Raw genomic sequence first — 27481 nt, 5'->3', positions numbered from 1 at the left:
GCTGCTTCTGGCGAACCAGAGCAGTGCACGGAAATGCCGTTTACCTTCCCGACGGAGCGGTACCTATTTAGCTACTTGCACTTTGACGTGCTTTCAAAATGCTAGGTTGGCAGGAGCAGGGACCGAGCAACGGGAGCTCACCAACCTCACTCCTGAGAAAACCTGATGGATGTTTGCTCTGATTCAGCAGTAAAGATTGGGATTCCCTAGGGGAAAGCAGTGAGGCAAGCAAGTCTGGCTGAACCCTTTGATCAGAGCTGTAGTGCTTGAGGTACAGGTGTTTAACTCCCCCCCCCCCTGCATTACTTCCTGGAGTCAAATCACTTTCCTGAAGCTACTATCAGCCCCTGGGAGGGTGAAGTGGGGAAAACAGCTACAACAGTTGAGCTGCACCTGTGTTTCCTTCCTGTGGGGATAACTTGAGCTTTGCGGGCAATTTAGAGGAAGGGATTTGCATTAGAATATGAAACCTTGAAGACATTCTCCTCCTACTGCCACTGTTAATAATAACATTAGAACAGTGTGCCTGTTTTACAGTTAAGGGATCTCCTGCATTGTAGTCCGTCTGGAGCTATATCACCCCTGTATGGCTGTTAGCAGACCCCTGATGTTTGTATTTCTCCTGTTGCTAGTAGAACTTGAAAAAATGTTTGTAACTGTCGGAGGTATTGGATTACCCAACAATAACATAACTGCAAGGGTTATCATACTATGTCATGGTGAATCTGACAGTGAAGTGTGCGCACCCCAAAAAAGAAAGGCAGAGAACTGCCCTGTGTTTCAGATCTCTATGGGCAATAGAACACGCTGGGCTAGAGGAGATGCAAAGATGTATGGAAATGGACCAGGAGTCTCCATTACCTGTCTCTCTTTTCCCCAGCACCTCTCTCCTTTCTGTGCACTAGAGAGATCTCAGTCCAGACACCAATATCACCCACCCTCCATAACAAGCAATCATGCTTATTGTTTAGGACTGTCACCTTATAACTCAGTCCTAAGCTTAAAGGACAAAGATTCTGTAGGGATTTTTTTAGCAAGGGCTGCTTTTATCATCCCCACCTGACTCGCTTTGCTTGCCAAAAAGAAAAGAAACAAAACCCTTCCCTACAACTATTAAAAGTAAACGAGCTCCGTGTCTTTAGAAATTCAGTCAACTGGATTTATGTATGAAATTATTTGCTGAGTTGCCCTACAACTGATTTCTGTTTACTGCAGGTGGCCCTTCCTTCGTGACAAGGATCATTCAGTCCATTGTGATGCCAGTGGATCTGACCAGCTGAACTGCAGCCCTTTGGCCCTAATAATGAGAAAGGAGGGATACAGTATGATAGTGGCAGGCTTTCCAAAACTAGCGCAAAGGAGGATAGAACTCACCCCTGTATCTGTTGCACGGAAGAGGCATTTTCTTTCTTACAGCTATTAAAAGTCAATGAGACTTTTCCCTTACTGGTCTTCCTATAAAACCCAAAGCTGTATAAACACAGGTCTCTACTATAAAAGTAGCCTGTGAAAGAAGCTCAAAAGCTTGCAAGTCAAGGCTATATATATAACTACAGTATAAATGTTAGAACATGAGGCTCCCCCAGTCTCTTTTCTTTGGCTCCATCACGTGGCTAGAAGAAAAAGCACAAGAAAGCTAAGCAAAAAGTAGAGGGTTTTAAGATTAAACAATGGTATTATGGTATGGGATAGACTTCTGAACACCACTTGATCAGATGTGTGAATTGGTTTCCTTACTAGACAGATAGGGGGGGTGTACACACCACACACACACATGTACATGTGCAGGGGGGAGAGAGAAAAGTAGTGAGGTCAGAGAGAAATGAAAAGTTACAAATCCAGAGGTGGGACAACTTATTTCTGTCAAAGGCCACATACCAGCTACAGGTATGGACCTCCATCTTACCAGAATTCAGTCTGTTAGCCCCAGTGCAGCCCACCAAAGTAACAATACCTATACATCCTCTCCTGATGCATATGGAATGGAGGGACAGAGCACTTGTTAATAAAAACAAGAGCAATTATTTATTTTATGAAGGGGAAAAACAGAAAGAAGATGAATTCATATAGGTATACAATTCTAGGCAAAGTTTTAAACTACAGATAGAAGGGGATGAAGTCCACTTACTAAGTGATTCCCAGTTGAGTGAGTCTAGGGCAAAATAGTCAGTCTCCTCTGTCACTCCCCTGGCTGTGGAGCAGTTGCTGCTGCTGTATGATCACTGTGTGAGGGTATAACATGAAGGCTACTCTCTCCTCCACTGTGTGATTGTTTTTATTCTCATTGTAGTTTCTTCTGCCTTTTTCACTTCTTCAAGCAACTTACTCAACATGTACTCTGAACTCTCTTCCAATCTCTGCAACCCTGCAAGCCCCTTTGTGGACGATGAGAGAGATGAACCAAGGCAAATGACAAGAGTCTGCCTTGCAAGCAGTAGGTTCCAGGTTCAGTTCCCAGCATCTCCATGTAAGGTTGGGAGACCCCTGCCTGAAACCATGGAGAACCGCTGCCGGTCAGTGTAGACAATACTGAGCTACATGGACCAATGGTCTGACTCAATATAAGGCAGCTTCCTATATTCCTATGACAAGACTGTCCCACCACCAAGACTGCCCAATTTCTGAACAGACTGGAAGTTAAATCCTACTTCAAACACCTGCCAACAGGGCAGTATCCACTGGAACAGAGTGCATCAGGCTAGCTCTGTCCTGCAGCCCCCCTCTGCTGCTCCCTGCCTCCCACAGGACATAGGCTGTGTGAAGTAACCTCATTCCATTTAACAGCAGGGCCAATCCTATGGCCCTCAGTCAACTCCAAGGGCCATAAATGGCTATGCTCCACAAATCTCATGGGAGCTATACTGCACAGCCTTACATATGCAAAATAATTTTGTGCAACTAAAGATGAAATCTTATGTGCTTCACAGTGAAAACGTATAGACAGGATTTGTTTGCTTGAGCTGTTGGGGAACCCATTAGAATGCATCTTTTCCTCTTTTAACCACTACAGAAATGCTTTTATTTATTTAGGCCATCATAGGAGCACCTATCAACTTTCAAGATGTAGATAATCTGTTTTACAAAGTCCTATCTTCTTAACTTAGGCATCCTTCAACATGGTGCTAGCAAGACTCACTATCCACCACTGACACCCAAGTGGCCTGTATAGGTCAGCTTCCATCTAATCATGCAGCAACCATTTGGGGGGATTATAAAATGTCTATCACATGATGAGGATGGGAGCCTCCCATACAGAAGCACAGCTTCTTTGTACCATCAAATTAAAACAATACAGTGCACCACACAGTAAAAATTACAAATCCAGAACTTGTCAATACCACAATGGCACAAAACATTGATTGGAGGCATGGATTCTAAAGATTCTTACAATGCATTTTCTTTCTTTTTTTAAAAAGATATTTATTAAAGTTTCAACATATTACAAAAATAAGAGAAAAGAGAAAGAAAAAAAAGAACATACAAAATAAAAACGATTAAAAACAGATCAGTCTTTCCATATCTTATCTTTCATTTGCTTGTTTCCCTGACCTCCTCACACCTCCCTTTTTTGTATTCCATTTCAATTAGTTAATTCAGCAAATCCTTTCCCTCTTTGATTTTATCTTAATCTTTTATCTTAATGTATTATAACTTTAGATTATCACCTGTTAACCATCCATTTTTACATATTCCTTTATAACATTGCTGCTAAAAACCACTTAACTTCAATCCAACATCATTCTAACATTCATTAATTTTACAGTATTTCTGTAGATAGTCTTTAAATTTCTTCCAATCTTCTTCCACCAACTCTTCTCCCTGGTCTCGGATTCTGCTGGTCATTTCCGCCAATTCCATTTAGTCCATCACCTTCATCTGCCATTCTTCCAGAGTGGGTAAATCTTGTGTCTTCCAATACTTTGCAATAAGTATTCTTGCTGCTGTTGTAGCATACATAAAGTTAGTTCTATCCTTCTTTGACACCAGTTGGCCAACCATGCCCAGGAGAAAGACCTCTAGTTTCTTCAGAAAGGTATATTTAAATACCTTTTTCATTTCATTATAAATCATCTCCCAGAAAGCCTTAATCCTTGGGCACGTCCACCAAAGGTGAAAGAATGTACCTTCAGTACCTTCAGAGAGCCAGTGTGGTGTAGTGGTTAAGAGCGGTAGTCACGTAATCTGGGTAACCGGGTTCGCGTCTCCGCTCCTCCACATGCAGCTGCTGGGTGACCTTGGGCCAGTCACACTTCTTTGAAGTCTCTAAGCCCCACTCACCTCACAGAGTGTTTGTTGTGGGGGAGGAAGGGAAAGGAGATTGTTAGCCGCTTTGAGACTCCTGAAGGGGAGTGAAAGGCGGGATATCAAATCCAAACTCTTCTTTACATTTCCAACATTTATTATCGGGCAAATGATAGATTTTTGCAAGCTTGACTGGTGTCATGTACCACCTGTATATCATTTTCATAATATTCTCTCTTAAGGCATTACATGCCTTAAACTTCATACCTGTGGTCCATAACTGTTCCCAGTCAGCCATCATTATGTTATGTCCAACATCTTGTGCCCATTTAATCATAGCAGATTTCACCGTTTCATCCTGAGTATTCCATTTCAACAGCAAGTTATACATCTTTGACAAAATCTTAGTTTTGGGATCTAACAGTTCTGTTTCCAATTTTGATTTTTCCACCTGGAAGCCAATTTTCTTGTCCAAATTATATGCCTCCATTATCTGATAATAATGAAGCCAATCTCGCACTTTATTTTTTAGCTTTTCAAAACTCTGCAATTTCAATTTGTCTCCCTCTTGTTCAAAAATTTCCCAATATTTCAGCCATTTGGCCTCCATATTGAGCTTTTTCTGAGCCTTCGCTTCCATCGGTGACAACCACCTTGGGGTTTTATTTTCAATAGATCCTTATATCTTATCCAGACATTAAATAATGCTTTCCTGACAATATGATTTTTAAATGCTTTATGTGCTTTGACCTTATCATACCACAAATATGCATGCCATCCAAATACATTATTAAAACCTTCTAAATCCAAAATGTCTGTGTTTTCAAGAAGCAGCCATTCTTTCAGCCAGCAAAAAGCTGCTGATTCATAATAAAGTTTAAGGTCTGGCAGGGCAAATCCACCTCTTTCCTTTGCGTCCGTTAGTATTTTAAATTTTATTCTAGGCTTCTTGCCCTGCCAGATGAATCTAGAAATATCTCTCTGCCACTTCTTGAAACAATCCATTTTATCCAAAATTTGCAATGTTTGAAACAAAAACAACATTCTGGGCAATACATTCATTTTTATCGCAGCAATGCAGCCTAGCAGTGAAAGCTTCAAATTTGACCAAATTTCTAAATCTTTTTTCACTTCCGTCCAGCATTTTTCATAATTGTCTTTAAATAAATTCCCATTTTTAGCTGTCATGTTAATCCCCAGGTATTTCACTTTCTTAACCACTGTTAAGCCTGTCTCGTTCTGAAACCTCTCTCTCTCAATCGCTGTTAAAAAAATTTCTAAAACCTTTGTTTTTAACTTATTCAGTTTAAATCCTGCAACCTGACCAAACTCTTGAATCAGTTCCAAAACTCTTTTAGTACTAGATTCTGGCTCCTGTAATGTCAATACTAAGTCATCTGCAAATGCTCTCAATTTGTACTGTTACAATGCATTTTCTCCAATACCTCTGTGTCCACAGATGTGTACTGTGATTTGATGGTGATTCTGTTTGGAACACCTGTTTAAAAAATTATGAAAATTCATGAGAACATGTGCCTTGGGTCCATGTTTTTGTGCCATTGCAGTGCATTTTTCTTCCATGGTGGTAGTAAACAGCCAGTCTTTAAATTTTACTGCGCAGTCAGCAGACACCAATGTAAGCTTTAACTTGATAGTGGTTTACAGGGCATCTCATGTAATAATCATACAAGAGGATCAATGTTTTATTTGCTAGATGCTACTTTTACCTTCTTGCTGTTTTGTGGTGGTGCCCACATCACGTTTTCACAATGCTAAATGTACCCAGGGCCAAAAGATTGAGGAACACTGATTTCTAATCAGAGCAGTATGCCAGCTACAGCTGAATGGAGCTGTTAAGTGAACACTGTTAAATAATGAACAGTATGACCATGATGATGCTGGGTCCCAAAAGGTTGAATGCCACATTCTACCAAGCAAATTCTTAAGATTTAAAAAACTCAAAAGCATTAACCTTTCTAGTTGAAAGATGCAATGTTAGTTTAATACATAGTTTCACCCTGATTGGGGAATCAAACAACTACCCAAACACTAATGTTTTTAAAAATGCAGTGGGGGTCCTAAATGTTTCAGTCCAGAATAGTTTTAACTGTTTTTACCAACAAGTAAACTGTTTCCACAGAATCAGAAGAATATGCCTTTATTTGCAGAGAATTCACCAGAGACTTCATATTTCAATACGTGAAAGCTCTAATACACTTTAATTGAGAAACTTGTGAAAATCCTGAAAAATGAAACAGAAAGAGTGATGGTTCCCATCAACATCATGAACTAGGAATGCCACAAATCCAGACTTTAGGACAGAGAAAACATCACTCAAACATTGAGACAGGTATTGAGAAACACAAACTGGATAAAGAAGTTGAGGATGATCACCCTAACCTTTCATAGTCCTTGTAAACAAGGTGGGATTGTAGAGCTGCAAAGAAGAGCATAAACCTTTATATCTTCAGATGTGCCAGATGTCCTGTCTTCTTTAGACTTTTTCATTCCTTGCAAGTGTTAAGAGCAAAGTGGGTATAATCAAAGCAGAAGAAAGTGCAGCCAATGCACACTAAGGATATAAATACAGTACGGAGCAGAATATCCTTAACACACAAGTTCCAGCTTAGCCAGCTCGAATCATTGGTATCTCTGCAGTATTGCTTTCACTGCTCTATGGAAAGGTGGTGGATCAAACGTAATCACGGCGACCATACTAACGAAGAATATGATTCCCACTATCAAAGCAAGGATATTCAGGTACTTTGCTTTCCTGCCATGCATAGCTGCACCTTCATTATCTCCCATGACTTTACAATCCCTTGACTGAAGCAGAGGTAGAGAAAAAAAATATGTATTTTTAATAAAAAATAAAGAAAATTAGCATTAGAAATATCATTGCACATGCTTTAAACACCTGGAAGTCAAACAGGCTTTTTGTGGTTGTTGTGCGATCATTTCAAACCAAGAACTTCCTGCTCAGTGTTACCACTGCAGCATCCTTGTTAGCAATGAGATAGTACTCTTTTCAAATACTAATGATTTACTTGGCAATTATATTCTGATACACTGCCCGCATATGAAAGGTAAAGGTAAAGGACCCCTGAAAGTTAAGTCCAGTCGCGAACGACTCTGGGGTTGCGGTGCTCATCTCACTTTACTGGCCAAGAGAGCCAGCGTTTGTCCGCAGACAGTTTTTCTGGGTCATGTGGCCAGCATGACTAAGCTGCTTCTGGCAAAACCAGAGCAGCACACAGAAACACTGTTTATCTTCCTGCTGGAGCGGTACCTATTTATCTACTTGCACTTTGACGTGCTTTTGAACTGATAGGTTGGCAGGAGCTGGGACCAAGCTACGGGAGCTCAACCCGTCACGGGGATTCGAACCGCCGACCTTCTGATCAGCAAGCCCTAGGCTCAGTGGTTTAGATCACAGCACATATTAGAAAGTGCTATTGGTCAAATGGCATTTATGTCTTCTATTCTCCACAGTACATTATAATTTGGGGTGAATAAATGAGGCAGCCTTTTTTTTTGATAGTATAAACATATCTACCTCATTGCCTGTTGGTAATAGGGAGCTTTTACCAAAAAATAACTTTTTGCCCATTTTGCCTAGCTTGGCCCCTTCTCACTGGAGAAGATCTATAATTTACTGAAATATTTGTGGGAGCATCACAGTAAAGGTACAGTACAGAGAATACGAAATTCCCTAATTCCATTTGGTTTTTGTATTTTTGTTTTAATGACATTGCTTGAATTTATACTGTACGCCATTGTAGGCCCTTGGTTCATAGACTATTAAACAAAAGCTGGTGACACTTTGTTTTAAGCCTTCCAGAGCAAGCCTTCTTGTGACAACAATATATATATATAATACCATCTTATACACATGCAATGAAAAGTACATAGAGCACCCATCTTTTCACCTCTGTTTGCAGCTAAGGTGTGTTAAAAGGCCTCTGACTCCATCCTGCAGCCTAGCAGTGCCTGGTTCCTACCATCAATCAACCCATCCTTAGCTAGATGACATGGGTGAGGGGAATGAAAACTCCCTTGGAAAGTGGGGTAGGGAGAGAACGCTTTAGTTTAGGGTTAACACTGTTGGGGTAGGGGCCTCTGTGACAGCTGTGTGACGGGCAGAAATTTAACAAGTAGAGATCCCCCCCCATCACAGAGGCAATGAGGGGAGAGCTGTTAAAGCCAAATGCTGCTAGGAAAGGGAAGGGGTCAGTGGCCCACTCCAAGACCTGAGTGAATGGGGTGGAAGAAGAATGACGTCTGCCCCAGAAAATGAGAGTAAAGCAAGAAGCGGAGGCAGAAATGCTATCCAGTCCCATGGGGAGGAAAGGGAGCCAAGACTGAGGGAGGGCAGAAAACCGGAAGCGGGGGGCAAATAACTGGATTAGTGAGATAATGGCGCTTTCCCGCCCTTTTTTTCGTGGGTGGGGGAGAAGGGCGGCTTCACCTTGATGGAGAAAATGAGAGCCGCGAAACCGAGGCAGAAGTGGTTCATGAAGGTTAAACTAAACATCGACCAGACGACGAAGTCTTGCGGGGGCTGGACGACGACGCAGGCCACTGGGTAGGGGTAGGGGCTCGCGGGGGGCGGCGTACGGGGCCTGTACGGGTCGTACGGAGCCACTCTGAGGGCAACCGGCGACGACACGGGCTGCATGGCGACGCGGGGCAGCAAGAGCAGGAGGCGGCGGCCGGCCGCTGAGGCGAAATGGGGCGCGGCGGGCGCGGGCCGAGGGCGGGTCCTGATTGGGCGGTGCGTGAGAGAAGCCGCCGCTTTCGATTCTGAGAAAACCACGAGGGAGGGAAGCGGCCGGGGGCGAGTTAGAGCGGGGACAGAGTTCGTAGGAAACGAAACTCGGATGGGAGAGGCAGGCAGGAAGCTGTGGTGCTCCGACGGTTTGCTCCGGAACACGAAGCGTCGGTGGCAGCAACTCCGCTAAAATAATAAATGTTGACAGTTCCTTGGAGCCAGCGAGCTCAGGATCAGCTCACCTGTGGGGGGTGGGATGGCGCGTGGTGTGGAGACCCTACTTAGGGAAGCGCCCAGGGTCCGGGGAGCTTTTAGGTAACAAGCAACTACAGTAATAAGGCTGTTGCAGGTTTTCTCCCAGTCAATAACGACAGACACGGGTTCTTTCCGAGGAAGGCTAAATTTATTCACCTGCGCAGGGGCGAGAATCAATTCTTAAAGGCTGCTCCCAGATCGTTTGCTGTGGCTTCCTCTTTATAGTGAGCAACAGCCAGCTTTGAAAAAGCAGGACTTGTCTCAAGCCTCATTCACCTCCTGTTCTATCTGCCAAACAGCAAAGAACCACCCCCATTCGCCCAAACTGCAACTGCCAAACTGCGTTTTGGCCCAGACTGCCGACCTATGCAAGTTTAAAGACAGACACTAGATAGCTCACCCCTTCTGACGGACACGTGTCAGACTTCCCGGCATAAATGGTTTACACAGCGCTTTCTGCTACTCTCCAGGGTGAGGGTGTTGGGAAAGACCGATTCCATTCGGGCCCTCCATCAAGGCTAATAAGTAATAATAACACTCTCTAGCTAAAGGATGGCTATCCCACGCCTCTCTTCTGCCCTCCATTCTAATGTTAAGAAAGGGGGTGGGGGGCATAGGAGCCAACTCCTAGGGCCCCCCATAAAATATTTGATGGGCACTGCTATTCAGATACAGTGGACGCTTGGGTTGCGAACGTGATCCATGCGGGATGCACATTCGCAACCCACATCTGCACACGCGCAGGTCGCGATTCGGCGCTTCTGCGCATGCGTGACTGCCAAAACCCGGAAGTAACCTGTTCTGGTACTTCCGGGTTTTGGAGGTCTGCAACCCAAAAAAACGCAACCTGAAGCGGCTGTAACCCGAGGTATGACTGTAGTGTGCTTGTGACACATCATGTGATGGATTTTCAGGGTGAGGCTTATTTCTCCCCCCACCCCAAATATTTTATACAAGTTGACGTCTCTGCAGGGGAGAATAAGAAAGGTTCTATCAAAGCAGGAATGAGGAATCTATAGCCCCCATCCCGATGTTTTCGACAACAATGCTCACCATCCCTGACAGTTGGTCATATTGACTGCAGGGTTTTCGGAGTCAGAATACCAACATCTGGAAGGCCGCAAGTTTCCTTGAAGCAAGAGGGATGTTTTAAAAAGTGGCTTCTAACAAAGTGGAATGATAGCTGCAGTTCCCTGAAACAGCACAGTGAGCTGGGGGAATGGAACTGCATGTTGGCAATTATCAAATTATGATGAGCACAAATAAACATGACACTGCCCTCATCAAAATTTGGGAGACACATTTATTTAAAGAGCACAGGGAAGTGAGATGAATACATGGCAACGCTTAGGAGTGTTAGCCCTTTGCAGCAAGAGCCTGTCTTCTCTGTAAAGCATCATTTACGTTGATGGCATAACAACAATCAATCCACATAGCTCACTTGGTAGAGCGGGAGACTCTTAATCTCAATGTTGTGGGTTTGAGCCCCACACTGGGCAAAATATTCCTGCATTGCAGGGGGTTGGACTAGATCACCCTCGTGGTCCCTTCCAACTCTACAGTTCTATGATCCTAACGCAACTGATTCTCAACCAGCAAGGCATGATCCTATAAGGAGATCATGAGAAGAAATGAGCAAGCTTCTCCCAACATGCAATTTTTCTCATAGTGCTAATCTTTTTAGACAGAAGGCAGCATCAACCCACCATCCAAACTGTACACTGTTGCCATGAGAGTGTGTGCTTTCCCGTGATTTAATTCTAGGCTGAAGATACACAGTCGGCAATGCTAATTCTTTCCCCCAGGACCATTTTAATTATAAGATGCCGTGTGTGTGTTTCCAAGAGAATTAAGTAGTCCCATATATTAAAATGTTTAATGGGTCTAGGGATATTTGGATTCCTTAAATGACTGACCTCCCAGATTAATTTTTTTTATTCATGTAAAAAGTCATCAGAATATTACATAAATCTACATGTTGCATCCAGTCTGGCCCATGAAACCATAATATTGAAGAATCCTACAAAAGGGGAGCCTCAATGTTTTAAGTTTTATACCAACAAGAAAGCAATTGACGCAGAATAAGGTAGGCATGTTTTTATTTGCTCAGAATTCACCCCAGACTTCATGTTTCAATACAGAAAATCTGCAGTACACATCTTGAGTGAGAAACCTGTTGAACTGGAAAACTTAATGGTGTAACGTTGGAAAGTGTTGATCACTTTTCCTACCTGGGCAGTTATCTTTCCTCAAGGACTGACATTGATGCCGGAATCTAGCATCACCTGAGCTTTGCAAGCGCAACTTTCAATTGAAGCACAGAGTGTTTGAGGACTGGGACCAACTTTACTGTACACTTGTGAAGCATGGACCACTTATTAATGCCATTTCCAAGTCCTCAAAAGATTCCATCAATGGTGTCTCAGAAAATTTTTACACATCACTTGAGAAGACAGGCAAACGAATATCAGTGTACTGGAAGAAGCAAAGATCACCAGTGTTGAATCAATGATTCTTCAACATCAACTTTGTTGGACTGGTCATGTTGTTTGGATGCCTTATTGTCTTCCAAAGCAACTGCTCTATTCCCAACTCAAGAATGGAAAGCGAAATACTGGTGGACAACAAAAGAGGTTTAAAGACTCTCTCAAGGCAAATCTAAAAAAATGTAACATAAGCACTGATAACTGGGAAACACTGGCCTGTGGTGAGCACTCCAGCTGGAGAGCAGCCTTTACCAAAGGTGTTACGGACTTTGAAGCAGCACAAAACCAGGGCAAGAAGGAGAAACGAGCTAAGAAGAAGGCATGTTTGGCAAACCCTCACTGTGATCAACTCCCTCCAGGAAACCTATGTCCCCACTGTGGAAGAACGTGTGGATCCAGAATTTGCCTCCCAGTCACTTACAGACTCACTATTAAGACCGTTTTCATGGAAGACAATCTTTCTTGGCTATAAGCGATCACCAAAGAAGAAGAAGTGTGCTTTCTTTAGTGGTTTAATTCTAGGCTGAAAGTACACAGAAGAGTGATTTCTTACATCTGACACCCTTTTAGTTACCATACATACATACAAAATCATGCTCTTTCATTTGGTTCCATTAAATTAATGGTCCCCCAGTTAATTTTCCCCCTATTTATTTATTTATTTATTCATTCATTCATTCATTCATTTAAAAGTCATGATAATATATGGATGTAGGCCTGTAAAGCATTAATGCTGGAGAACTATACAAAGGGGAGTCTCAGTGTTTTAGATCCTGAAAAATGTTCAATGATTTTATCAAGAAAATGTTCACACAGAATAAGGACTTAGTTTTATTTGCTCAAAATTCATCCCATAATTCATGTTTCAATAAAGAAAAACTCCCAGTGTACATCTTGAGTGATAAACCTGTTGAAGTAGAAAACAGATCATAAAAAATACTGTTTAGATCTCATGAGTAACAGGAAGAGGCAAGGCCACAAATTTGAATCTTGGACAAAGAAAAAACACTCATACAAACACTTTATTTTCTCAATAAAAGTCTCAAACTGGATGGCAAAGTTGAAGATGACATCAGAGTCTCTCTTCCACCTTCGTGGCAAACAGTGCTGAGACCTTTATATCTCCAGAAATGCAGGATGTACCAGGTGTCATGTAGAATGCCTCCTTCCTTGCAAGTGAAAGAGTAGGGTGGGTACCCTCAGAGAAGAAAAGGCAGCAAAGCTTACAAGAAGTGCTATAACGCTGGGGAAAATATTCTGCACACACTTTGCCACTGAGCCAACATTCAGTGGCCATTCCTCTTCATCTACACCATTGCTGCTAAGCCCTGTAGTAAACGATGATGATGATGAAAATGATGAAGAATATGATGCTCAGTATCAGAGCAGCGATGTTCAGACACTTGGAGGTCCTGCCATAGGTAGCTGCAATTTCAGAATATCCAAGCACTTTGTTATCCCTAGACTGAAAGGGGAGAAAAGAGAATTTTTAACAGTATTAATTATGAAAATTCACAATGGACATATATTTGTACATGCTGAACGCCTAAAGCTCCAATAAACTTTCCATAATTGTCTAATCTTATCAAAACACACACTCCTCAACACTAACTGCATTGGTTAGAATCATAATCCACATGCAACAGAAACGACTTGCAGCACGGTGGCAAGATGCACATGTCTGTGGACTAGAGATAGGAGCAACTTTCAATCTAAGTTGCCCCATCTTCTTGGCCCCAGTCTCTGCCCCCCACTCTCACCCAGAGCTACCAGCCAGGGTCCTCGGCTCACAAATACTCCAAAAAAACAAAGACCAGTTCCAAAGGTTTTTCTACTAACTTGTGGATCACTTAATAAGAACACGTTTTACAGATGTATCATGTTATAAGCATGGTGTACAAGTTTTCATAATGTACTTTCAGGGGTTTCTGGGGAAACTTGAAAGGAAAGAGGGAGGTGGAGAACAATCCTTTAAGTGCTTGTTAAGAGCTGACACTTTTCAGGGCTCATGTATATTAGAGCTGTATGGCATTGATTCAACAGGTAAAGTGTTCCTTAAAACAAACCGTTGGGAACCTGCATCTGTTGAACTTTGATAATTTATTATGTTTTATATATGCTGTAAGCCGCCCAGAGTGGCAGGGTAAACCCAGTCAGATGGGTGGGGTATAAATATCATCATCATCATCATTCAACCTGTCTAATGAACAAATAGAGGTATAAAGCAGTGGCGTAGCGTGGGGGTGCAGGGGGGGCCGGGCGCAACATCTGAGGGGGCACTCGCAGCTCTCTGCCCCCTGCTAAAATCCACGGGTTAGGGGGTGCAAATTACTTGCCTTGCCCCGGGTGCTGACAACCCACGCTATGCCACTGGTATAAAGCCTGCCGAGAAAGGAACGCAAAGTGGTAGTGAGCCTAGGATGGGAGACAGAGGAAATAAAGAGAAAGAACTGCCTCACAAAGATAGGTGAATGCTCGAGTAAACAAAACAGAAAAGCAAGAAAGAAATACTACCCAGTCACGGGGAGAGAGATAAGTGAAGACTACAGTGGCACTGGCGACAGAGAGGAGACCCGCACAGCCCTCCTGCGCTCTCTCACCTTGATGGAGTAGACGAGCGCCGCGAAGCCGAGGCAGCAGGCGTTCAGGAACGAGAAGCTGAACAGGGACCACAGCACATGGTCCTGGGGCGGCGGGGCGGCGACCCCTCCGGCGCGGGAGGGATACGGCGGCGCGCTCGGCTCATAGCCGCTGTGGGGCTGCATGTGGATGGCGACGGGGTGGTGTGAAGCGCTCTGCATGGCGTACAGTTCCCTGCGCTGCCCACGGCCGAGTGGCGAAAGGATTCAGCAGAGGGGAGAGAGGGAGAGATAGAGCGGGTCCCGCCTTGGGGCTGGGACGGGGGCTTCCCTGAGCCTCATTTGGAGAAGACGAAACCGAAGGAGCGCAGCGGTGGAGGGAGGGAGACGTAATTGCACGCTGAGCCCACTTGGAAGCCACCTGCTTCCAGTTGTAGCAAGTAGAAACGGAGGAAACGGAACCCCCCTTATTGTATTCAACAAGCAGGTGGCGATGTGCACCCCTCCTTTTCTGATCCCTTACTATCGGCTTGGTGTTCCTGCTGGCTTGTCTTCAGAGTGGAAAGGAAATCTCTAGGCTTTCAGCAAGTGTAATCTACGCTACCTGGGTCCGTAATATGCTGTGGCCAAACAACTCGGGACATGGGCGTAGCCAGGATTTTTGTTGTGGGGGCAAGCTTTTGTTAGGGGGTGAAGAACCTCATGCTTCGGGAGTCCCTGAGGTGGACAGGAAAGTTTTTTTTTGGGAGAGCCTGCTCACCACGCTATGGACTCGCTTTGCGCTTCCCAGAATTGGGAGGCGAGCAGTTGCTGCAATGACTTCTATTATTTTCCTGCAGCCTCTGGCTATCTGTTGCTCTCCACGCCCCTTTCCGTTCTGGGATCAGCCGTGGCCAAGGATCTCCCAGATGTTGCTTTGTCAACAACACTGATTTCCAAACTTTCCACTCTCAGACCATTTGAAAACTACTGAGCATCTTGGTGAACCCCTTAATCATTTTTCTGCCTGTTGTTTAGCAACTATAATCTCCTCTTTATTTGATTTATCATTTATTATCATCATCATCATCATCATCATCATCATCATCACCACCACCACCACCACCACCACTATATTTACCCACCCTTCATCCTAATATCCCAGGGCAGGGGACACTTAAAACAGATTTAGTGAATAGTTTGAAACAACTTAAAATCACAGAAATAAGATGGGTCCTAAAAATATGCATCTCAAGTGTGAAAAGCCAGGATAAAGAGGTCCAAATAAGGCTGTGTACATCCCATATATTTAAAGCAGAAGCTCCTAAACCTCTTGGTAGTGTGTGCATGAATACACATGAGCGGTGGGGTGTTCTTCTTTCTTCTTTGGTGATCACCCGTAGCTGAGTAAGATTGTCTTCCATAAACATGGTTTGAACAATGAATCCGTAAGTGACTATGGAAGCCAATTCTGGACCCACATGTACACATCACTTGGAAAGACAGGTGAACTAATATCAGTGTACTGGATGAAGCAAAGATCACCAGTGTTGAAGCAATGATTCTTCAACATCAACTTCGTTGGACTGGTCATGTTGTACAGATGCTAGATTATTGTCTTCCAAAGCAACTACTCTATTCCAAACTTAAAAATGGAAAGCGTAATGCTGGTGGTCAACAAAAGAGGTTTAAAGATTGTCTCAAAGCGGTGGGGTGCACACTTGGCTTTGGACGCATACCTAGTACTGTAATCTCAAAATCCAACATCTGGAGGGCAACCATTTCCCCTTCCCTAAAGAAGAGGGAAGTTCTCAAAGGCTTTTTAACAAAGTGGAATGATAGCTGCTGCTACCAGAAACAGCATCTGGCAATCATCAAATTATAAGCACAAATAAACATAGCACCAGGCCACCTAAAAATTTGAAAGACTGCCAGCACTGAGGCAGGGAGAGGCCATTAGAAGGCAACATTTAGGATTGTAAGCCCCTTGGAGCAAGAACATGTCTTCTCTGTGAAGCACCATATACAGGCAGTGACCGTTTACGGCAACTGATATGTGCGTGCGCACGTGCATCGCATCGAACCCAGAAGTGACCCAAAAATGTCACGTAAAGGGGCAGAACGGGGTGTTTGCAGGCTTTCTCAATGGTGCTTCAAATGAACGTGATTTTACTTAAACATCTGATGCCTTGGAATGCTACCCCCATGTAAATTGGGAGTTGCCTATATGCTGATGGCATAACAACACAAATGTTTCTCAGCTACTAAGGCATGATCCCCTAAGGAGGTATACAAGAGAAGAAATGAGCAAGCTTCTCCCAACATGCACATTTGTCTCATGGGGTGAACCTTTTTAGATAGAAGGCAACATCTGTACACTGTTGTCAGGAGAGTGTGCGCTTTCCCCTGTGGTTTAATTCTAGGCTGAAGATACACAGTCGGCAATGCTAATTCTTACATCTAGGGCCATTTTAATTAAAAGATGCTGTGTGTGTGTTCCCAAGAGAATTACCATAAGTAGTCCCATATATAAAAATGTTTAATGGATTTAGGGATATTTGGATCCCCTAAATGACTGACCTCCCAGATTAATTTTTTTTCCATGTAAAAAGTCATCAGAATATTACACAAATCTACAAGTTGCATCCAGTCTGGCCCTTTTGAAGAATCCTACAAAAGGGGAGCCTCAATGTTTTAAGTTTTAAACCAACAAGAAAGCAATTGATGCAGAATAAGGTAGGCATGTGTTTATTTGCTCAGAATTCACCCCAGACTTCATGTTTCAATATAGAAAAGCTGCAGTACACATCTTGAGTGAGAAACCTGTTGAACTGGAAAACCAATCATAAAAAAAATGATTATATTTCATGAGCAACAGGATGAAGGAAGGCCAAGAATCCAGATCTTGAACAAAGAAAGAGCATCAAATAAATGTTGTTTCTCCATAAGCATCTTAAACTGGATGGTGAATTTCAAGATGACATCTGAGTCTCTCCTCCATCTTTCATAGAATCATAGAACTGTGGAGTTGGAAGGGACCCTAGGGGTCATCTAGTCATCTTTGTAGGCAAACATGCCTCAACCTTTCTGCATCTCCATAAGTACCAGGTGCTGTGTGGAATGCCTCCTTCCTTGCAAGTGGATGAGCAGGTTGGGTACACTCAGAGAAGCAAAGGCAAGCCCAAGCTTACAAGCAATGCTATAATGCTGGGGGAAATATTCTGCCTTCTGAATTTGCCACTGAGCCAACACTACAATTAGTGCCGTTTCTTCATCATCTCTTGCATTTGTGCTTGGAAAGCTGCTGCGAAGGTAATAAGGATGATGATGAAGATGATTAATATTATGACGCTCACTATCAGAGCAGCGATGTTCAGGCACTTGGAGGTCTTGCCATAGGTAGTTGCGCCTTCAGGATCTCCAACAACTTTGCGATCCCTTGACTGAAAGTGGCAGGTACAGGAAGGAGAGAAAAGAGAATTTAAAAATAAAAAGAACAATGAGAATTAACACTGAAAATACATTTGGATAGGCTTTGAATACCTAAAGCCCCTACAGACTTTCATGGTTGTTTAAATACGGTGATTATACCTGCTAGATTAAGATTCTGGCGTGGGATTCAATTAGGTATTGCGTAGCTGTTTTATCAGCATCCATTTCCACCAAGTTCCTCCCTAGCAATGTGCACTCAATACTTCACACGCCCGAGCTCAGTAATTCTTGCAGTCCTGTGCCAGTATTTGAAAATGGGAGGATGTTGGCTGGGTGTGATCTAGCAGCTCTGCTCTTTCATGTTACCTCTGTTTCTTGATTCAGTCTCCTCTGTTTAGAGAAGCACAGACCCACTTTCTCTCACATGCAACAGAAAACACCTGCAGCTGGTGGGGCACGACGTGTAAGTGTCTGTGGTCTACAGATGGGAATTTCCACCCCCCAAACCCTCCCACCCCAGAGCTACCAGCAAGTTTCATTTCTGTGCTGCACAGGGAGGAAAATAAATATTTCGTTTCTTCATCTCCCACAACTCATAACGGAAACCAGTGTTGGAGGGAGAGGAGGGGGTGCAGAGAAGAGTAGCCCTTCCCCTTATTGTCACTGGTCCTGCCCAGGACCAGATCCAATCCTGTCAACAACCTCTATAACAGAAAATAGAGCCCCCAGAAACAAACAAAAAAAAAGTTCCCCCACCCCTGGAATAGAGGAACTATAATTGTGGGTTTGTTTGATATAGTTATTCCATCATTATTAGAAAACATTTTGAGAACAAACCGCTAATGCAAGACTTTACAACCTTGCCTTTTAAAAGAATTTGGCTCATTCTAAAAGCAAAGACTGGGGGCTTATCCACACTTACCTTTTGCCCCGCTTTTTCCAGGCACAGGTCCACATTCCTTGCAAATCACCATGCCCTGAACTGCTCCTCCTTCCCTCCCTCCCTCCCCTTCTCTCTCTGTCTGTGGAGCAGCAGCAGCGGTGGGAGAGCGTGTGCCTGTGCCGCCACCCCCTGAACCCACTCAGGCTCAGGCAGAGCCCCCAGGAGGCAGAGGCAGTAGAGAGGGGAGAGCTGTGCCAAGCTGCTTCTCTCTTGGCTGCAACACATTCTGCACTCCATAGCTCTTCAGCACTTACACGCAGGTATTATTCATGGGTTTCTTTTCCTGAGTAAGGTACTGCATTTTTGAAGTATCCCACCTTTCCACGTCTTTCCTGCCTCACTTTAAACCCCTTCTCAGCTTGGAAATACACCTTTGGGGAGCAATTTTCCTCTTTTGGCTCCTTTCTCATAGAATTAATAGTATTGTAGAGTTGGAAGGGACCCTGAGTGTCATCTAGTCCAACCCCCTGAAGTGCTGGAATCTCAACTAAAGCATCCATGAGAGATGGCCAGCCAACCTCCGCTTAAAAATCTCCAAGGGAGGAGAATTCAAAACCTCCAAAGGGAGTCTGTTCCACTATCAAAGAGCTCTTACTGTCAGAAAGTTTTTTTCTGATGTTTAGTTGGAATCTCCTTTCTTGTACTTTGAAGCCACTGGTTTGAGTCCTACTTTCCAGAGCAGGAGAAAACAAGCTTGCTCTATCTTCCATGTGACAGCCCTTAAGATATTTGAAGATGGCTATCATATCTCCTCTCATTCTCCTCTTTTCCAAGCTAAACATACCCAGCTCCTTCAAGCGCTCCTCATAAGGCTAAGTTTCCAGACCCTTGGTCATCTTGGTTGCCCTCCTCTGCACATGTTCCAGCTTGCTAACGTGCTTCTTAAATTGTGGTGCCCAGAACTTGGCACAGTACTCCAGGTGTGGTCTGATCGTAGCATAATAGAGTGGTACTTGATCTAGAAACTAGACTTCTGTTGATGCAGCCTAGAATCGCATTGCTTTTTTTTTGCTGCTGCACCATCATGTTGTTGACTCATGTTGCCGTTTACTAAAACTCCTAGATCCTTTTAATATGTACTGCTGGTAAGCCAAGTGTCCCCCATCCTATATTCGTGCAGCTGGTTATTCCTACCTAAGCACAGAACCTTTTAGGCTGAAAAGGACTAGTGGGACTTATATGAACAGAAAGAGAAATCCATTCCCATGGGCTCCAGTGTCACTTGCTGCAATTCAGGGATTTTTTAAACAGGGAATTTTGTGAAGCACTTAACTAGACTTCAGAAGGTTTAAGACTCAGCCCTCATCTGACCACATCACCCCCCCTAGGTGCCAATTCCCTATGGCTGAGTAGACCTCAGCTCTCCTGACAAAATTGGGATGGGGTTCAGACACCCAACTTTAAGGGGCCAGGCCTCGCTGCAGTGGGCCTCACTGCACCTACGACGAGCCCCATTGGGCTTTCCTGTGCCTGTGGTGGGCCGCAAAAAGGTCTGAGAGGGTTTGTCACAGGTGCGAGGAGGGCAGCACCTATGACACCACCTAAATCCAAGTAGGAGGCATTACAAGTAAAGAGGTGTGTGGAGTCTGAGGTGATGGGAACTGAGCTCCTTCCTGCCCCTTGGGAAGCGGGAGAGAAGGGAAGGACAGTCAGAGTGGGGGGGGGAGAGGCGTGGCAAACTCAGTGACTGCCCCGGGCGGTAAAAGCCCTAGCTACTCCACTGGGGATGCCAGAATAAGGGTGCCAGAATATGGCTCAACCTCTCACTACATGGTCACTTATTATGCCTACAGTTTTCATGTGGAAATGAGGGGCCACAAAGGCAGTTTGGTTTCACCCAACCATTTTGGCAAATATTAAGGACAGCAAGAAGAACCAAATCACGACATGACATTTCTCAACATTCATCGTAAGCATGTGTTGTGCCCTTCCCAGAAAGCCAGAGCCTATACAGAACCTCATGCTACCCAAATCTTACTGTTAGCTTCTCATGTGCCACAAAGCCCCTTTGTCCTTTTTGCTACAGTAGATTTATTACTACTGCTATTCTAGAATGTAACAAATGCACATGTTGTTGGACGTGCCAAGGACACTTTCTCTGGGAAATGGTGGAACCTGCATTACATTCACAAACACTGCAGAGAGTGAGAGACACAATTACTCGTATGCTGTGCTTTTAATTTTGCGATGTTCTTTTCTTTCTGTCTTAAAGCAATATGCTACCAGTGTAAGGGAATTGCTGACATCATATTACAGTCTTAAGAACTAAAGTTGATGGTTTGTTCATTTTTGCTGTTGGAAGGTTTATGTTCAAACTGTACTGTGCAGAACATCAGATTCCAAACGGCTAGAAAATAACAGTAATGAATATGCTCATATATTTAATACTTAATTATTAATAAAAGAGGAAGTGCCAAGCACATCCATTGTTTTAGAGCTCTGAGCGCAGCAAATGTCTGCTAATGAGTAGTAAACTTCAACCTGTGATTTTCCATCCTACAATTATCCAGTTCTCTTAATGAAACCATAGCTAGATGAGGTAACGGGAATTAAAACTTCCTTGGGAATGGGTGTGGTGGAAAATCCTTTAAGAGTTAGCTTACAATCAACACATTTCGTGGGAGGTGGAGCGAGGGTCATGCCTACATAAGAGCTTCATGGCAGGCAGAAATTCAACAGGTGATGCATTTCAGAAAACAGGTTGTTGTAAAGACGCTGCACCTGTTGAATTTCTACTTGTCTGGGGGCGGGGACCTGATTAAGGTATAAAGCTGGCCAAGAAAGTGGCCAAAAGCGGCTAAAGAGGGAGGCAGAAGGAATAAAGAGGGCTGCCCCAGCAAAACAGGGGAGCGCTCCAGGCAAGGCGGAGGAGGGAGCAAGAAATAGCTATAACCCAGCCACAACGGGGTGCAAGGGAGAAGTCAATAATACTGCAGGGAGGCAGCAGAGAGGAGAGGAAGGTCAGGCAGCCCTCGTGCGCTCCCTCACCTTGATGGAGAAGACGAGCGCGGCGAAGCCGAGGCAGCAGGCGTTCAGGAACGAGAAGCTGAAGAGGGACCACAGCACGTAGTCCTGGGGTTGCGGGCCCGTGGCCGCTCTGGCGTAGGGGTAGGGCGGCGCGTCCGACTCTTTGCCGTCGTGGGGCTGCATGTGGATGGCGACGGGGTGGTGCGGAGCGGTCTGCATGGTGAGAGGTCCCCAGCGAGTGGCAACGGCGAGCGCAGGGCGCGCGGCTGGAGTCTGCTCTGGGCTGGGCGCGGCTCTCGTGCTCTGATTGGGCAGGACGCGCCCAGGGACTGAATCTGGCCCCCAGACTCGCAGGAAACGAAAGGGAAGGAGCGCAGCGGGTGGGGGAGCGAATTCCTCGCAGTGGGAGGCGGCGCTGACCCCGGGGGCTTCGCCAAGACCCGCTTCGAAACCACTTTCTTCTAGCTGCAACAAGTTTCGCGCGGCAGAAACGGGGATCAAGGAGGGAACGGAGCCCGATTACTTTTATTCAACGATCGGGCGGCGATGTGCACCCCTCGGTTTGGGATCCTGTGCTATTGTACCCCCTCCCCAAATACCCTCTTCGCTTTTTCTTCTTGACGTGCTGGCGTTGTATTCAGAGTCAAAACGAAATCTCTGTAGGTTTTCAACAAGTGTCATCCGCGCCACGTGAGACCTTAATATGCGGTGGCCAAAGGCTTGGGGAGTCCCTGGGGGTGGACGGGAAAGCTTTTTGGGGAGAGGGGAGAGCCTGCTGTCTAAGCGGTGGACTCAGAATTAGGAGGCGAGCAGTGAACAAAACTCGGAAGTTGATTTCTTCTCTCTTGCATTAGTGCTCTAACTCCGGGCGCTGTGGCTTTTCTCCCAAAGGTAAAATAGCCTCGTGATAGGAAGGGAAGGGAACGCCAGGCTGGCAAGGGAATAATGATGCTGCTTTGCGTTTTGATTCAGGAAGGTCAGATTTCGGCTGCCTAATTCCAGTATTCCTTTTATTCCCAGATTTCAAGTTTAGTGACGTTTGAATCCTTCCAAGAGTGGTTGGGCGGTATTTGTCAAAATATATTAAAAAATAAATAAAATTGTCCAGTGGCACCTTAGAGACCAACAAAGTTTTTCTTGGTATAAGTTTTCGTGTGCATGCACAAGTGGTATAAGCATGCACACGAAAGCTTATACCAAGAACAAACTTTGTTGGTCTCTAAGCTGCCACTAGACTTTTTTAAAATTTATATATCGACTGCGTCAGACCAACACGGATACCTACCTGAATCTAGTATTTGTCAAGTTGTTTCTGCTTGGTCATTTAGTAGTATTTGCTTTTCTGCGCGGCATTTTTCAATTCCAGGATTGGTTTTAACATTAAACAAAAACATTGTTTACAGAACCGCCCCTCCCTCCCCTATCAAAGACTGGTGTGCTGTCTTTACTATGGCTGCGTGCATACTATACTATATATCCTTCTTTCTTCCGTGATGTGTTTAATGAGGTTTAAACATTTTTGGGAGTGCACATACGTATAACCATAAAGAAACAGCATAACGATGACGATGAAGCAAAAGAAAGGTATGGGAGAGGGTAGACAGCATGTCAGAAAAAAACAGAGAGGAAGGAAGATCAGAGCATATCGTAACATATGTTATAAAGATCATGGTCAGTTCTGTCGTGCGATTTCAGAGCAGACAAAAGTAGTTATCGGCAGAATTCCGTGTGTTGAAGGAAGATGGAGTGAGGCCATAAGTTCAATAAACTTGTACCATGTGGTGTAAATCTTGACTGCTTCTGGTCGTTTCCTTTGTGCTTTCCATTTAAAAGCCAGGTTTTCCATTTGCCAAAGTTTCTTATACCATAGATTCAGTAAATATTGAATATTGTTTCCAGTGTTCTGCTTTTACTTTTCTGTCTGCCACAATACAAATCATCATTAAATATTTAAAGAAAATAGTTTGTGAGGAATCATCAAAAATTAACAATGAAGCCAATTGGCTTGCATTTTTTGATTACTGTAGTTATTTTCCCCATCGCATTGAAAACTTCAGACCAAACACTAGTTTCTGTACAAGACCACTGTATATGATAAAAAGTTCGTTTTTCACCACAATTTCTTCCAACAAATGATAAGCAAATTTGAGTTAATTCTATTTAACTTGGAGTAAAATACCAATGTAAAATGAGTTATATCAAGTTATCTTTAATCCTTGGTGGCACAGAATTAAATGGAGCTTTGATACAAATAGTGTCCCACTGTTGTGGTTGAAGTGTAGTTTGAATATCTTGTTCCCAAGTTGATTTAAAATCCTCATATGTACCTGCTTTCCCTCTGCTAATATGTTATAAAGTATAGACAGTAGTCCTTTAGTTATGACCTGTTGTTCTTATTAGGTTCTCAAGATTAGTGGGTGGTTTAGTAGCTTGTGAAATTACTTCTGACATCATAATAAAGTCATGTTCTAAATTAAACAGGCACCAGGAACATTTTGCACCTGGCTATTGGCCACTTGCGACCAAGTGAAGACACCTGGGCGCCAGGATGGCACCTGACATCTCCATCATCTGGAGGTGCTTGTCTGGAGATCATTGGATCTGTACTGCTTTCACACACTAATAGTCCAGCCTGTAGAATTCTATCATTTACATTTTATCTGCACAATCATAATTAATTTCAGAAATGCTTTTTCTGTGCAGCCTGAGAAGGAGCAGTGAATAACGTTAATTGTTGTAGCTTGTCTTCACTTACTGCCCCCACAGTTGGGAAAAATATTCCTATGTTATGAATGGTCCGTGTCACCATTAAGAAAAAGAGGTAGCAATAGGCCAATATACTGTACTGGTCTGAAAATAAGCCACACCTTTAAAATTGGAAGGGGAGAAAGAAAAAAAGAAAAAACACCCAAATATAAGCCACTCCGTCCCTTGCCACTCCTGGCTGCATACTTGGGGGGGGGGGGGAGCTGCGCTGCATTGCCAGTGGCCTTTCCCCTTCCTCGCTCTCTCCCTTCCCAGCATTTGCCGGAGAGGAGGACTACATGCAGGGTGGGCACCACTTTGCCGCATTCCTGGTGCTGTTTGCCCCACGCTCCTGGCTGCATACTGCATGGTCGCGAATATAAGCTGCACTTTAACTTTTCACAGTCAGAATTTGGGGGGGAAGTGAGGCTTAGCTCAAAGTTGTTATCTGAAGTAACCAGAAGTTCACAGTTCACATAATTCAATCACAGTCAGTCCACCATTTGAAAAATAAGACAGCACTCAGGTGGCATGCCCCACCCCCATAGTGTGGGGTGTGCAACCCCCCCACCCCAGGCCCCGGCAGCTACGCAGGTGGCCATTTGGGCTGGGGCCTCAGACTTCTTCCCAATGGTCTGTTGATAATGGCACCACTGATCACTTTGAATAAGGGTGTTGAAGGATCCAAATTAAAAGAAAGACAAATAAGACCTAGGATCTTGCTTGAAATCATAAATTAATAGAGGACAACATTTTAAAGAGGAGGAAATTATTTAGGGGGCAACTAGAAAGAATCAGTCAGAATGCAAGAAATGTTTTCGACTATGATCAGTTGCCAACAGAATTTCTACTGATACACAGACAAGGGTGGGAGAATCTCTGGCTTCCTTAGTGCTGTTTCTTTGGCAAGAGTGGAACATTTTCATCCTTGCATTAGTGAGAAGATAATATTTATGGAGTGACACTGAATCCTTTCAGGGGAGGAATTATTTGCTTCCAAGTACGTTTTCACACACTCTCAGACACAGTTTCCCCTGTTTGTTGGGGGTTCTGATGTTGACCAATGTCTTCTTTGATTTTCCATCTAAGTTCTTCACGCTTTTCTTAATTTTGCTGCTTTTCTCTATCCATGGCCAAGAATCTGTCACAAACTACTTCCTTCCAAGGTCCATTTTCACAGATCTTGCCCTAAACTCTGACTAGACTCATGAGTGTAGCCAGAATTTAAGTTGGGGGGCACAGAACTGAGCTATCTGTGATGCAGTTGGTCAGTTAGTTATGTGTTTTTATTTCTTTACTTGATTTAAGGGTGGCAGTGCCAAAGTTGTTGAACTTTTTTTGGGGGGGCACCAAAAATATGCGCCACATCGGGCTACCTTAAAAAGTGCCAAAAACATGTGCCGCGCCAACTTCCATCCAGGGTCTGACAGGGTGTTCTGGCTGGGGGAAAAAGCCCTGGGCTACACCCGTGACTAGATTTCTATTACTTATATCCTGCCTAATTAAATTTTTTCTTTTGCCCCTTGGTAATACTGATTTTACTTATAGAACTATAACTTTTGTTTGAAAGCGTTGGACTTTTTTTTCTTATCTGGAATACTACTTGAGAATTCTGGACTTTCCACTGTAGATATAATTTATTTTATGCTGGGAATTAAATGTAGCTAGTAACTAACTGAATTGCTTTCTCTGGAATAATTCATTTAATTCTTTATACTATATTAATACAGTTTTATTAATTTTGTTTTAATGTTAGCTGAATGGGAAAGTGTAAGAAGTAAAGCTGCACTTTACTAGAACACAAGACCCCTTGGTGGCTTTCACCACATGAAGTTTTACTGCTCAAACTACTTGGAAAGAAAGGAAAGTGGCTCACGTATGTTGACTTGTTAACAGACCAAGAAGGAAAATGGAAATTAGGAGACTATGAGGAAATAAAAGAGCATTTTCGGAGTTGGTTACACTATTGGCAATTACATGAGATTTACAAAGAAGACAATAAGAAAGGATTCAGTTACACGACATCTAGATTTCAGAAGAAAGTTCTGGAAGGGAAAGTAAAGTTGCTGAAAGGCACATATAGTATTCTGCTAGAATGGGAAACAAAAGATTAGGAGGTGAAATCAGTTATGATTAAATGGGCACAAGACATAGGTCATAATATATTTGAAGATTGGGAAAGATTGTGGAAAACTGATTTAAAATTTAATGATCCCTTTTCTCATTCAAGCAAATTAATATAGAGGGAATAAAGATCCCATTTTTCACACTCAACACTAGCTTCCTATGTACTCTTGTTCTTGTTGTCTTTCTCAAGAGACAATGGAGTGTGCCTCTGAGGATGAAGTCAAACCGCTGTGTTAGCTGCACTTTAGTAACCTCCCCAGGACAGAAGCCTGGGCAGTGTGCATGGATGTCCTGGGCTGTCCAGACAAGACCCATCTCTTGGCCTCGCAGAAATAAAGAGAATAATTTCCAAAAAAAGAGAGTGGACTGTATTCCAACAGTTCCCAAATAGATTGTGTTCTAGTGTGCCCCCCTTCTCACCTTCCCATCCAACCCTATAATCTCCTCTGTCCATCTCTTCATCCACGTTTTCCAGCCACATGCCAGCACCAAAACTTTGATATCCTCATCTTTGCTGGATTTCTGAGTAACTGCTTTTGTCCCACCCCCTTCACATGTCAAGTTTGCAAGCTTCCCCATCTGGACAACATTGTGTAGTCAGAGGGAGAGGGAGAAGGGGTGATTAAAAGCTTTTCCTCTCTCATCCTTCTCTAGTCCTGGGCTGGATTTCCACAAGAAACAAGTTATCTGAGCTGGGCCAAACGAGCAGTACCCTCTTACCTGGACAAGTGAACAAGCGGAAAAACCAAATGAGCAGCAAAGCCAACCACACTACACGGTTGTTGCTTCACTGTTTGGCATTCTCTTTCTTCCTGCCAGAGCTCCGTCCAATTCCACAGGCCGTGGGAAGTAGTGTGAAAGCCTCATTTTCAATGGAGGAGACAGCCAAGGTTGTCAGCATTGGAAGAGGAGCTGGCTGGGTCTTGGTGGAGCTCAACAAACTGCCAGTTGGAAA

General features: G+C 43.8%; 2 protein-coding genes and 1 long non-coding RNA gene across 3 annotated transcripts; all 3 read right to left on the bottom strand.

Moving 5' to 3' along the window:
* Nucleotides 1–6384: 6384 nt before the first annotated feature.
* LOC308576523 lies at nt 6385–9231 on the bottom strand. Its single transcript, XR_014003277.1, has 2 exons — nt 8711–9231; nt 6385–7068 (listed from the first exon to the last, which is right to left on the bottom strand). It is a non-coding gene; the product is annotated as an uncharacterized lncRNA (long non-coding RNA).
* Nucleotides 9232–12572: 3341 nt separating this feature from the next.
* Nucleotides 12573–14632, bottom strand: LOC308589807 (interferon-induced transmembrane protein 5-like). The gene is made up of 2 exons (XM_081199255.1): nt 14355–14632; nt 12573–13219 (listed from the first exon to the last, which is right to left on the bottom strand). Exons 1-2 carry the CDS (start codon nt 14553–14555, stop codon nt 13076–13078), a joined length of 345 nt encoding a protein of 114 aa, XP_081055381.1. The 5' UTR covers nt 14556–14632; the 3' UTR covers nt 12573–13075.
* A 2412-nt stretch (nt 14633–17044) lies between these two features.
* Nucleotides 17045–22155, bottom strand: LOC308589815 (uncharacterized protein). The gene is made up of 2 exons (XM_081199264.1): nt 21676–22155; nt 17045–17755 (listed from the first exon to the last, which is right to left on the bottom strand). The coding sequence occupies exons 1-2, from the start codon at nt 21871–21873 to the stop codon at nt 17570–17572; spliced, it is 384 nt and encodes a 127-aa protein (XP_081055390.1). The 5' UTR covers nt 21874–22155; the 3' UTR covers nt 17045–17569.
* Between the last annotated feature and the right edge of the window lie 5326 nt (nt 22156–27481).

Source organism: Podarcis bocagei, assembly GCF_964188305.1.
Source record: "Podarcis bocagei genome assembly, chromosome: 1".
Taxonomy (NCBI): domain Eukaryota; kingdom Metazoa; phylum Chordata; class Lepidosauria; order Squamata; family Lacertidae; genus Podarcis; species Podarcis bocagei.
This window is presented reverse-complemented; position numbering and strand designations above follow the sequence as displayed.